A 13619-nucleotide genomic window follows, 5' to 3' on the forward strand; every position below is an offset into this window, starting at 1 on the left:
GGGAGCAAGAGGTCCTGGCTCCCACTTAGACACCCCGTGTACGGCTGCCCTTGGCCGGCATCTCTCCAGAGCCTGCGTGCCTGCTGGCTCAGGCCAGGCAGCTGTTTGCAATCCGGCAGGCCCTAGTCCCAGGAAGGGAGGTGGGGCATGTGCACTTGGAGGGCCCAGGGAGCCGCAGGGCATGTGAGGACAGGCTGACCCCAGGCTGGGGGACCAGGGCAGGCCCGCGAGTGCCGCACCGCCCTGGCCAGGCCTAGCAACACTGAAGAGACGGGCCAGGACCAAGAAGCAGAGGAGCCTGTCCACTTCGGGCTGCTTTCACTTACTACTGTGAGCAGGAAGAGCTCAGAAGACCTCAAGCCCTGTGTCTTGGGGGGTGATGACTAAAATCATGGGCTTTGGAGGGCAGGTTCCAGCACCTTCTAGAGCTGCGCCACCTGCTTGTGGAGGGCTGAACTGAAGGCCCCGGAGGAGACAGCCTGGGGTCCCTTCAGCCCTCCCAGGCTAAGCCAAGACTTTGGGGGTTCAAACACCATGCCTGATGGTGGACATTCAAGATGGCCAGGTTCCTTCTTCCAGAGACAGGACACCAGCTTCTCGGTGCCAGGCCCATCCCAAGACAGCAAAGCCCACCCCAGAATACCAGGGCTGGTCCCTCTCTTCTCCCTTGTTTGTGACCCCAAGAACCCCAAGTCCTCCGAGGTTTTTTGCAAAATGGCCACAAGGCCAGAGGCCAGACCTCCAGCTCCAGAGCTTTCCCCAAGGCATCCACCTGATTCCTCCTCCAGGGGTCTGCCCTGATCTCCCACAGGCCCTCACACTCCTGGGCAGAGGACTTCGTCTGCAGTACCTCCTGGTGCTCCATGCTGAGCAAGGCTGGACAGCACTCCGGGCTCTTCTATAAACCACCCCAGCCTCTCTGAATGCACCCCTCTGCACCCCAGCTCAGCCGCCCAAGAGCCGGGCACCTGCAGACAGCAGCTTCACCCTCCTTACACTCCTGCCCCTTGACCTCTGCCAATTACGGTCATGATAATGACCTACAGTAACAATTGTTACCTAATAATAACTCGGTAACAGCAGCAGCAATCCTCACTGGCTCCTGGCACCTGGCACCTGCCTGGGGCACGGGGCAGCTGCACTGTGCCTGGGCATCACACCCACTGAAAAACACTTTCTTCCATCCCCCAAGCCACCTGTCAGGTAGGAGGTGCTGCTACTGCCTCTGACCTGCAGATACAGTAGTTCAGATCACAGAGGTTACTTAATGTGTTCAAGGTCCCACAGCCAAACCTGCTCCCTTGGCCCCAAAGTCCCCTGTGCCTAGTCCCTGAGCATCACTATGCTGCTTCCCTCCGCCTCCCCGGAATTCCCTTTTCAGAAGTTAAGGAGGGAACCCCACCACAACTGGGGCAGGCCCACCCAAGGGTCAGACAGGCCCAGAGGACTAGGGATACCCCATCGGCTACCACCCAGTGTTTCCCAAGGTGCCCTCCACGGGTCACGCATGTCAGAATTCAGGGAGCTGAAGCCAGGGGGCTTCTAGAACCACGGCTCCTCCCCAGACCCTGGGGTCCCCATCTGCAAGGGGGTCCTCAGTCCTCTGAATCTCACTGTGTAGGGCCCCAGCTCTGCCTGTGGCTCCCTCCTGCAGAGTTTCCCGCTGAGACCCTGGAGGCTACTAGGAGACAGGCCTTGCCCACTCTCCTTTGCTCCTGGCAACCCCGGCAGGGTCACAGGCCCCAAGAACCAGGCCTCTGCAGAAGTCCAGCGCTGCCCTCAGGGATGCAGCCTCGATGCCAGGGCCTCCTGCTGAACTGCAGCAGTGACCCACAGGGCAGGGCTTTCCTGAAGCTGGGCACAGCACCCCACAGCGCCCCTTGCGCCCTGGACACCAGGTGCCCCTGCCCCAGGTCCTCCTGGCAGTCTTCAGGCTGAGCCAGACCTGGCCACATGCTCTGTCTCTGCTGCATGCTCCCAGGGGCTCAGCAGCCTGCACCCCCAGATAGGGGCTGCCAGCTCGGAGGCTGGGAGGGACTTTCCCTGGCTCTGCTCAAGCCCCATGGGGGAGTTCACTGGGGAAACTACAGGCCCCTTCCAACAGCTGAGGAGTTATACCTGCCTCAGGGGACTGCATCAGGGCTCCAGAGCTGGAGGAAGAATCTGGAACCTCCATCGGCCCAGCCATACCCTGCATGGACCTAAGGCCAAAGAAGAGTGGCCCCAAGTCTCCCTGGGACACCTTAACAAGCCCCGTGCAGCTCAGTATCTGTGTGGGAGCTCTGGATGTGACCTAGGCAAGGGCACACCCTCTGTCCTGCCCGTCACACACAGTGACAATGGTGTCAGCCAGCACTGCGGTGCCTCTGTGTGATCCATGTGAGTGGACTCCTTTATCCACCCAGCAGAGCTCAGAGACAGGTGTTGTTTTATGCCCATTTTATAGATAAGGAAACCAAGGCACAGAGAGGTGCTGCTTAGCTTCCTCCACTGTGCTCAGGCCGGGCGCCCAGAATCAGTATGATGTGCGGCTCTGCCCTGCCCACCCTGCTCAGAAGCCAGCAGTCGGAGGAAGGGCGTGGGAATCAGCCGCCCTCCACCCCTCTGGCTTGCGGCCTTCCTCGGCTCCATGTCTGAGTGCCTCAGGCAGGACATGCTTCAGGCCTCCCATGCTGCTGTGTCACAAAAATGACACTGCAGAGTCTCAAGCCCCAGGTGGTGGGTGGCAGCTTTCCTGCAAGCACCCAGCCCTGCAGACCCACCTCCCAGGGACGGATCCCTCAGGAGATGTGTGATGGTTGCCACCCAACAGGTTCCATCTAGGAGACCGGGTCTTCTAGGGACACCTGTTTAAGTGGTCATCAATGAAAGGAGTGGACGTCAGGGATCAAAGTCAGTGGGTGGGGTAGTCTGGGTGGGCAGCTGTGTGGGACCAGGTGAGCCAGAGGCAGACCCTTGTGGAACTCTGCAGAAGAGGGGCCTGTCGTGCCAAGTCTGAAATTCTCCCAGTGACAACAGCACTAACAGACTGTCACAGCCAAACCCAGGGACCTCTTTCTCCAAGCATTCTCCAGGCCCCGCCCCCTGCTCCCTGAGACCTGTGGGCAGCAGTCTGCAGAACAAGCGGGGTCTCCCCCTTTGGAGAAGAGTGTGTGCAGCCCTGGGCAAGGGGCAGGAGGCTGCAGCCCTGCTCCTGTCAGCAGGGGAGGCCACCATAAAAAACAGGGGACAACAGGTATCTGCAGCCTCCTCTCTCCTCTCCTGGGGCTCCTCCCCTAGCAGGAACCCTCCCCACCCCACCTGCACCCTCCAGGCTTAAACACAAACCCCTCAGATAGAGGGCCCTGAACCAGGAGGTTTTCAGCATGGCCTCTGGCCCCACACTGTGTGGTCTAGAAATCTGAGGAACGCATCCCTGGCCCCACCCTGGGCCACCTGAGTCAGGAACTCTCAGGGTGGGTCCCCGAGAATCACTGCTCTACTCTGTGCAGAGAGACCCAGAACCAGATGTAAGCCAGACCCTCCTCAGATGGAGACCCTTAAGGCCACAGGGAGGGGTGCCCTGAAACCCCACCTCTGCATCCTCAACCCCAGCCCTTCTCAACAGGAGCACCCTCACTGGGGGCTGGGAAGTTCTTGGGTGGAAGGGACTGCCTGTGCCTGGAGAGTGTCAGCCGCAGTCCTGGACTGGACACCCAGTGTGACCAGAGCACCGACCCACCCCAAGGTGACCATCAAGAAACTTGCAGACCTTGCCACATGTCCCCTGGGGCAAATGGCCTTCGTGAGAACCCCTGCAGTCCACCTGCTTCCCGTGAGGGGAGAGATGCTGGCCTCCCGCTGACTCGGGGTGGCTGTAGCCCTGCCACCTGCAGCATCCTCTGAAGTCCCCCCACCAGTGCTGCCACGCTGCGGGCACTGGGGCCCTGCTCCCGCCAGCCAGCGGTTCCCACCTGAAGGCTGCTGCCACGTGGGCCCAAGGGGGCACAGCTGGTCTCCATTTTCAACGAGCTGTGGCCACTGCAGAGCAGTACTGTTCCAGCCAACTGGCCATTACTGAAACCACAGGCCTCCATCATATTAATAATAACTGCTCAGAAGACAATCTCATCCACAACTCCTGTTCTCCGCCCTTGCCCCCAAGACGGGAGGGAATGGTGCTTCTGCCTCCTCCTTTCCATGAAGCCCTGGGTGCCGCCACCCTCCCCCTTACAGAGAAGGAAGAGCAGCATCTCCAAGGACAGGCACAGACCTCTCCTTGCTCCCTTCCCTAGGAGAGGAGCACAGAGACAGAGGAGGCTGGTAGCCACTCAGCCTTCCCTAAGGAAAAAAAGAAACAGAAGAAGCAAGCCCGCAGCGCGGAGTGGGCACAGCAGCGGAAGAAGGCAGAGAATGTCCCCAAAGGGTCCCTTCCACCATGGCTTCCACATCCCAAGACCACAGGAGCTCAGGTGCCTGCCGGGAGCCACCTGGCTGAGTCTGCTAGGTGAGCCTGCTTGCTGTGCCCCCATCTTGCTCCCCGCACTCTGCAGGCCTCTGGGGGAGAAGGCCAGCTCTCCCCAAGCCCACAGCGGGCTCCAGCAACTGACCCCAGGGAGCCGGGCTCTGTGAGCTAACTGGGCTTATCACTGGAAGGTCTTGGTGGACCTTCATGTGTACCGAAACCGGAGGAGAACCAAGGCTGGGTGCACTCTGCAGGCCCTTGGCTGGGGCCACGGAGCTTCCCGAAGCCCATGGACCCAAAGAAGAGCAGGGAGCAGCTGAGCCACACATGCCCCACCCTACCTCGCTCCAAGCTGGAGTGGGAGGCCACCCCTTCCCCCCCCCCCCCCCCCCCCCCCCCCCCGCGCACGACCACAATGAGGTGCACCAAAATGTGGGCAGTGCTTGGCGGGGCATGGCAGAGGGCGGTGCTCACTGCTCCTGCCAACTGGTCTCATCTGCAGGATGAGACCACGCCCACCTGGGACAGGCCTGTGGTCACAGGCACAGCGGGGGTGACAACCAGCTCAAGGTAGGGCCCAGCGCATACATGAACAGGAGCCAGAGAGAGAACACACTGGGGAAAGCGCCCCCCAGTGTCCATCCAGGCACCTTCCTTCAAACATGCAAGGGGGTCTCCAAAGCGCTCAAGCCAGCAGGTCTGCAGCCACGCCCAGGAAAAGCAGGCTGATCCCTGATTGGTCAGTGCTCACGGGGACTGGCAGATGCCTCCCTCCAATTGGCCCATGGCCACATCCTACTGGCCAATGAGCTTCTTGCTCCTGTCAGTCCAACTGCATTTCATTTGATAAAATTGGCTGCTCAAGTGTACCGGAAGCTCCTGTGGGACAGGCACCGCTCACCTGTTGCTTACCTGTTGCTCACCTGTACACCTGGCACAGGTCTGATAGGTGTCAGGAGTCCACAAAACAGCCGCCACCCGATTTCTTCCCACTGGCCTGTGCCCTCTACCCACCCTCCCCCCTGCAGAGCACAAGAGTCCCCTCAGCTTCCTCACAGAAGACTGCAAGAGTCACCGCACACTTTGGGGTGGTTAAAATGTTCACCCTCTTCCATTGGAAGGTCCCTCTCTTCCAAGGTCAGGGGCAGCGTTTATCCATTTAAATCTCCCTATATAGCCCACATTTTGATGTCATTTTGTGGCATTGGTTAAAAAAATAAAGAGGCCACAAAATCCCTGTTGCCAAGGTGCTATTAGGGATAGGAAAGGACAGAAGGCTGGATTTCTCCTTCTGTCTGGAGATCAGAACACAGAGGAGCCCTCCACGTCACAGAGACACCTCTGCCGACAGATCAGCCGGGCGCATGCCCCTGGAGCTCTGTGTAATTGAATTTTGAAAAAAGTGGGTCAGACTGCGGTTCCATTTCTTCGGCCTGAGTCACCAAAGGATGGTGACACTCTCCACTAATGTGGGTTATTATTGAAGTTGGAAATGTTCCGGGAAAACGACTGTGTTGATAGGAAGCTGACGGGTTGACGACTCCGAGTATTTGACATGGATGACAAAATGACCCACTGCCGGCTCGGTGCCTCCAGCGTGCCTCCACTGACCATTCATTCATTCCATAAACCTCTCCCTGGGACCCCGGGCCAGGCCCCCCAAGCAGCCATCTACAGTGACAAAGCCTGTGCGCACCCTTTCAGTGTGTGCTGCCTCCCAGTCAAGAAGGGGCAGAGCACTAAAGTGCTTGGGTGGGATGCCCACAGATCCATCCCCACCCCAGACCCCAGTTCCTCCGTGTAGAGTGGGGTCCTGGGGAGAGGGCTACTGACCTTGGCCTGGCCCACAGCTGCACAATCAGAAACCTGTACGGCTGGCTCAGGACCCTGGGAAGGCGACACTCCCCAGTGAGCACTCTGTGCCACCCTTCTTGTGCCCACCCTGTGGCCCCACACAGGAGAGGAGGAGTGACACAGCAGGGAGCTGAGAGCCTAAACCCAAAGGCCGCAGCGGCCATGAGCAGGGCTCACTCTGTGCTGTAGGTGGGTTCACAGAAAGCCCCCACCAAACTTCCACTGCGCTGACGATCATCGCCCCCCAGTGGTGGGGAAACTCAGGCATGGGGCCATACCCAGACAGCTGGTCCAAGGAGGGACACAGGTAGCTGGCCTCGTGGCCCTCCAGCCCATGCCACACCCTGTCTCCACGCCATGTCCTGGGGCGTCCCAGGGTGTCCTAGGACAGCAGCAGATGCCCAGGGGAAGGCCCATGGGAAGGCCCCAGGCAGGCCCCACCTTCAGCATCCCGAGAAATCCCTGAGCTGAGCCAGAAGTGTTAAGACTGGGGCTTGGCCAAGTGCTGACACCAGAGGAGCCGATTACAGGAGAATGTGAACAGCGGTAGAGCAGAAGGTGTAACCTGACATCACCCTCCCACCCTCCTACAGATAAAAGGACTCGCCAGATGTGGACAGTCAGAGCCAGCTCCCCCCGCAGCAGGGCCAGAGCCTGTGACCGTCCCCTGGCTCTTCAGGTCCCCAGGTGCTGCGTGCAGGAGCCCCTGGGGACAGCCGTGTAAGCACACGTGCATGAGCACACACGTGTGTTTGCATGCCTACACACACGCGTACAAACATGCACACGCAGACACGTGAGCCCTGGAGCACAGTCCTGAAACCAGCCTGCACAGCATCCTCAGTGCCACGCAGGTGGCCGTGCAAAGCACCATGGGAGACGTGGGCAGCGTGCTGTCTGCAGGGCCGCAGAAGCGGGGTCCCCCAGGGCGCTCCTCCTGGCACGCTCACACCCCTGACGTTTACAGAGGGTGACGGGGCACCGTACTCTTCCTCTTGCACATCACCCTCAATGTAGGGCTGCAACAAGCTCTTGTTGCCCATTGCCCAAGCTCGACACACGTCAGGCACTCCACAGAGCTGTCCCCAGGGATTGCTGTGCTCAGCATCTCAGCCACCTCATACCCAGAGGTGTGATTCTCCCCATTTACAGGAAGGGTAACAGACGGGGGCTGGTCTCAGCCCAGCCAACCCCAGAGCCCTCAGAGGCAGAGACTCACAGGTCGCAGGGCACTGGCCTTTCCACCCCCCAACTCCCCAGAGCCCCCCACACCCCAAGCAAGGCCACAGTCCTCAGGCCTCTGCAGAGCCGGTGCTCCCTGCCAGCCTGCCTCTCGCCCGCAGGCTAGAGAAGCTCTCTGGACCCCACGTTCCACTTCAGTGGCATGTGTGTTCTCCTGGCCCGGGCCCCCAGGCAGGCACATGCTGGGGGGCCACCAACCCTGTTAACGAGGGACTTTCCAGTCCAGGGAAGCAGAGAACCCCAGGACAAAGTTTGGAATGTCCTGCCAGGAAGGAGGGACAAGGGAGATTAAAACCAGAGGTGCTGAGCTGCCTTCGTATTTGCCTCTAGTGGAAGGGCAAGCCTTGGCCAGTTGGCCACCCTCCTCCAGGAAACCCTCCACCCACACAGAGCAGTCGATCTCCCAGGATGCTCCAGGAGACTCAGTGCGCCCCACCTGGACCCTGCAGTGAAAAAAAAAGAGGTCCCCTGCTGGAAGGGCACCCGGTGCCCCTGTCTCCCCAGTCCCCCAAGTGCAAAAGCAGAAGTCTTCAGGACCAGGAGGGCCAAGCTGGCTGAAAGGGGGCCTGGTGGCCACAAAGGACTGGTAGGGACTGTGGCTAGATCAGTACCAAAGGAAGAAGGAAGGGAGGAGGGGAGAGGAGAAGGGGGAGGGGGAGGGGGGAGGGAGGGAAGGAGGGGCAGAGGAGGAGAGGGAGGGAAACAAATGGATCACCTCGTCCCTCCCAGGGCCTGGTCTGGACTGACCCGGGCTGCAGCCCAGGACATTGGGCCTCTGGGGGGGGGGGGGGGAGATAAACAGATGTGAAGGAGATGAACTGCAGTCACAGTGGCCGTGCCCAGCAGGAGGGCGGCCGCTCACTGGGATGTGGGGGGGACAGAGCAGGAGTCAGAGGACTTGGGACCCCTGCTCCTGACTCTTGGGCCTCTGTCCAGCAAGGAGACAGACACAACAGAGGGCCAGGAAGAGCCAGCAACTTCCTCCCCATGTGAATCTCCCAAGGCAGCTTTAGGGACACGTGTGGCAAGGAGGGCCACCCCTACCCTGCAGGACACACTAGTGGCTCAGGCTCCAGTGGGGTGCAGAGAACACAGTGCCCTTGGGTAGATGACACACCCCAGCCCTCCAGGGGCTCAAAACCCCAGTCAAGCTCGCTGTCCCACCTCCAGCAAAGTGTGCAATCCAGAATGAGGGGCGGGTGGTGCAGGGAAGAGTCCAAAACAGGGAGAGGCCCATACCCAGAGGGCAGGGCGGGCAGCGGGCATCAGCTGTGCAGAGCTAAGGGCGTGGCTGTGGGGAGCATCCAGAAATATCCATGGGTGGGGTAAAGGGGCAGCCCTGGCCAGCACCCCAGAAACAGCCCCAGGGCAACATCATCAGAGAAGAGGCTGTGAGGTTGGCACCAGCAAGACACCCTGCGGGGCCACAGCTGGTGGTCACAGCCCCAGGCCGTGACCACAACTGCACCCTCCAGCCGGGGAAATGGGGACCAGCTGAGGGAGAGGGCTTCTTGAGGGAATTGCTGGCCGTCCGCCCACTGGCTTGTTCTTTTATGGGGAGGGGAGGGAGGAGGATGGAAAGGGTGTCTTTGCAGCCAACTGGATTGAGTCAGAGGAGATTAACCATTTGATATCTGTCATGTCTCAAAAACTTGGCCGACTCTCCCCACGAATTACTGCAAAAGACGATCACGTGACCAGAGCCCACCAATGGTGCACCAAGGAGATGACCTCAATTTCCAAATATTGGGGTCACGTTTCATTTCCCATACTCTCCGTCCCGCTACAACGTTCAGCAGCCCCGAATGCGGTCTAGCTCTCCACCCCTGCACACACTTGGCCACGAAGAAGGTAGGAAAAAGCTGTGTTCACAGAAAACTCAGAAAACATCTGGCAAATCCCAAGATGGAGACAGAACAGGGGCCTGCTGTGGCTGCTCCCGCCTCCCCAGCACCTCCAGTGGACAGCCGCCCCCGCTGGCAGTTCTGAGGATGACTTCAAGACGGTCCCACCCTGGGAGGTGGAGGGAAGTCCGCGTGCTTCTAAAAGTCTGTTCTGACAAAAGCACTTAGCCAGGCAGCCACCTAGCCAGCCCCACACTTGTCCTTCCAAGAAGCTGCCCCTCAAACAGGGAGGAAAATCACAGCAAAGAAGACGGGGACAATGGAGCAGGGCAGATGGGCAGAAGGCAGGGACAGAATGGAACCAACAGTCCAAACCCACCAGGCACAGTCAAGACCAGCCCCAGCCCCAGACTCCAGGGACGAGGATTCCCCTGAAGGATTTCCTTCTGAGAACCTAGAGGGAACCCCTTCAGAGGAGCTGGGACGGGGCCAAGGCCTGGGCAGCAACAGGGTCCCCCGAGCACATCCTCCTGTTCTTCTCCACACCACTTTTCTGGGGGCCTCTACTGTCAGCCACTTTCAACTGACCCCTGGAGAAATACAAGGCCAGTTAGCCCCCAATTATGGAAGAGTTGGTGGCAATCCAGGGGTGAGATCCCAGGCCCCGGGACTCAGGCCAGGCTCTCTCCACCCCCCTTGGGCCCCACCGCCCCTACACCCTGCCTGCTGCTCATCCACTTGAGCACCCCAAGCACTAATTGTGCCAAGAAAAAAAGGAAAAGAATATTTTAATTGGCAAGCGGAACATGGAAAGGGATTCTTAATCAAGAAGCCCAGCCCTCTGCCCACAGCTCTTTCAGACCCTGGACCAGCCACCAGAGCCTTTGCCTCCCACTTATCAGCAGGGACTCAGGGGGACCTTTCTCGGATTGGGGCTCTTATGCTTGAGGGTCTGTGAAAACCTGTCCCACAGCTAACCGCCTAAGGTGAGGCTGGGAAACACCCCTGCTGAGGGGCTGGGGCAGAAAGCTGGAACTGCAAGAGTCCCCAGGGATCGTCAGCCCGGCTCCCAGAGCCCTCCCACCGAAGCAGGGCTCCTTCTCAGGGCCCACCCTGGCAGGAGGAGTCCCACATCTGCACTTCATCTGAATGACTCCGAGCCCAGATTTTAAGGCCATCTCCTGACTTAGCTCAACGCACCCCAGCTTTGAGCAGCAAACCCAAGAAAAATTGCCTCTCGAGGGGGGTCAGGAGGTTGGGGCACGATTAAGCAGTAGGGCTGATTTACCTCCCTTTAGGACTCCCCAGTGCCCCTGAACACTTGGGTGTCCAGGACCGCAAGAAATCCTGCCCCTATTGACAGCCCATCCCGCATGTGGGGATAGTGTCCCAGCGGGAAGTGCAAAGCTGGGGTCTTAAACTTCTGGGATTCCCCGACCCCAGGAGTCCTGGCCGAATTGATGGGTTGTGACTCTAGGGGGCGACCCTTCCCGGTTTTCAGCTGTAGGGCTGTGTGGGCTAGAGCTGCCCGCCTGTGATGTGGGACAGAGAATGCAAGGTTTCAGGACAAAAGTTTGCCCACTTCGCGAACTACCTCTCTGGCTGATCCGATAGATACGCCGCCCTCTCTTTGCTTGCGCGACCACCCTTCCCGGCCTGCCAGTTAGGGGAGGAAGCGGAGGCGCGCCCACCGGGACTGTGTTGGCGCGTCTCCCTCTCCGGGCCCCCAACGAATGGCATTCGGCATTCGTTGTCTTGGCCCATGCATTCCACAAGCCGAGGGGGGAAAGTTCTGCAGGAGCGGAAGAGGTCCGCAGCGAAGGCGCCCCGGGATGACAGCGGCGCCAGGGCCCCGGGGACCGCGTCCATCCTACAGCCTCCACGCGCCCGAGCCTCCGGCGCCCCGGGGAGCCCTTACCTGCGCGGCTCGTTGGCGGCGCCCACAGCAGCAGCAGGAGCAGGAGCAGCGGCGGAGACAGCAGCCCGGCGCCCGGGCGGAGCGGGCTGCGCGCTTTCCAGCGGGTGTGGACATCCATGCCGGCGGGGCGTGGGCCGGGGCGCTCGTGGGCGCTGGGGGCGCACGGGACGCACGGGGGCGCGGGGCACGGCCCTGGCAGCGGACGCAGCGGGGAGCGCGCGACTTTAGGAAGTCATAGGGAGCTCGGCGCCTGCCTGTTCTCCTTTGCGGCGTTGGCTCTTCTGGAAGGGGCGGCTGGCGCGCTTGCCCACGGACAGGAGGGCTCGACTTTGGCCCGCGGGGCGGCCGGGACCCCGCACGGCTCGCTGGCCCTGGCCTTCTCCTCCAAGTCCTTCTCGCCTCCTCCTCGCCGCCGCCGCCCCGCGACCCGCTCCCCGTGGGCGCTCCGCTGGAGTGAGGTCCTGCGCCAGCCGGCGGACGAGGAGTGCGGTCCTCGCCTTCGGCGCCGTGCACTTTTTTCCCCCTTTTCCTCCCTCCCTCTCTCCTGGCAGGCACCCGGGGAGGCTGTCGATCCCCAACCCCCTCAGCAAATCAGAGCCCGGCGCTGGGCTCGCCAAGGCCGGCCCCCGCCTCCCACTGGGCGCCGCGGGCGAGGGGGTGGGGACAGCGGGCGAGTCATAGCGAGGAAGGGGCTGGCCCGGGGCGGGAGCGGACGTGGGGCGGGCGCGGCGCCCCTGTTCTTTCTGCCAGGGCGCGGGCCAGCAGGCCGTGGGCAGCCTCGGAACTCCGAGGTCCACCTGGCTCCCCAGCTCTTTCCATCCAGGTGACCGAACCTGGCCGACCTCCAAGAACCAGCGCAGAAGGGGCCCCAAAGTTTGATCACTTGGGTTAAAAAAAAAAAAAAAAGGATCGTAGCATAGCTCACCCGCCCTAACTTTCTCTTTACGTGGAGGAGTTCAGAGCTCCTCTTCTGGGTGGATACTGAACTTCTAATCCAGCCAGATGGGGCGCCCAAGACTGTGGCGTGGCCTACATGTCAGCCAGGACAGAGGACCTGTCTTCCACCATGCCCTGGACTGCAGATTGGCATGGATGCCCACTTGGGGTGTAACTTACCAAGAGGGCCCCAAACTACTTGGACATGGAACATCTGGGTTACTCATCAGAACAAGTCTGGCTGCAGACCCCAAGCTCCCCACCCTTGCCCCTGCCTGCTCCCTGGTAGTCGCCCCTCCAACATAAAGAGAGTGAAGGCATCCCCTCTGGAGGCTGACTTGTGAGGCAGCCAGCTAAGGGAGCAGGGCTCTGGCCTGCCAGTGCTGGGTGGGGGTGGAAGGCTACCCAGGCTTCCCCAGGCCTTGGAGGCCCCTGAAGCCTGACTCACAGCCCTTTCCTGGAGTTCTGCAGGGCTGGTGTTTAGAAAAGGAATCCAAGTGAATTAAGAAGGCTTTCAAATTCTGAGCCACCCCCATTGCCTTTGAACAAACACTTCCTTAGCCATGAGACAGAGCTGGGACTCCCCTCTCCAGTTACATCTCCAGGCCAGGCATGAAATTCCCCAAATGCCCTTTGGTACCTGTCATCCTGGAGAGGGTGGGTTTGCTGGATGGCCACAGGCAGGCCCTTGATTTGAGTGGTGGGTCGGGGCGCTGACTTCACAGTTGAGCCTTTGATCTCCCCAGTTCCACACAGCCTTACTGGTGCCAAGTGTTCACAGAATAAGGGGTCGCAGGATCCGAACGCAGACCAAGTGCACTTGAGGTGCAGGAAGTATAGCATAGTTTTGATTCTGGTTTTCACATTTCTTTGTCATTTTGATTTTTTTTTTTTACAACTTATATAAATCATGTATGTAATCGGGAGAAATTGTGCGTGGCATTGAGAGTGAGACAAGGCATGTGCCTATGTGTGAGTGTTGGTAGGCAGGACTGGTCCTGGCTTTCCAGTGCCCCTCAGTGAGTGAGAGGTTAGTCCCAGCTATTAAGCCTTGAGCTCCAGCTCCAGTCCCCCTCCTCCCTGGAGTGGTCCTGCGCAGCACCTCTCAGGAGACCTTCCAGCAGCAGGCCTGAGCGCTGTTCTTCTCCCCGACCCGTGTGGCCTGCTTTTTGGAGAGCCACACACTCATGTCTGTGCAGTCAGCTAGCCCTGCAGACATCTGCCATTCAGAACCCGTGTCTGAACTTTGACCAGAATTCATGCAACTGGCCTCTCAAGAGCTGAAGCTCAGGTAGCCTCTCCAAGGTCCCCAAGGGGACCTTATTGTTCCTCTCTGGAACAATAAGCAGCATGGGCTTGCCACTCCCCAGAGGTGCAAGCC

General features: G+C 60.0%; 1 protein-coding gene across 2 annotated transcripts in view; it reads right to left on the reverse strand.

Moving 5' to 3' along the window:
* The window catches only part of COL5A1 (collagen type V alpha 1 chain), a 136430-nt gene extending 124596 nt beyond the window's left edge, over nucleotides 1-11834 (reverse strand). For both annotated transcript variants that reach the window (XM_081279960.1, XM_081279959.1), the window contains exon 1: nucleotides 11303-11834. In XM_081279960.1, the coding sequence (XP_081136086.1) occupies nucleotides 11303-11420 (118 nt within the window). In that variant the 5' untranslated portion in view covers nucleotides 11421-11834. The remainder of the gene's footprint in view (nucleotides 1-11302) is intronic.
* Between the last annotated feature and the right edge of the window lie 1785 nt (nucleotides 11835-13619).

Source organism: Spermophilus citellus (assembly GCF_964194105.1).
Source record: "Spermophilus citellus genome assembly, chromosome: 2".
Classification (NCBI taxonomy): Eukaryota; Metazoa; Chordata; class Mammalia; order Rodentia; family Sciuridae; genus Spermophilus; species Spermophilus citellus.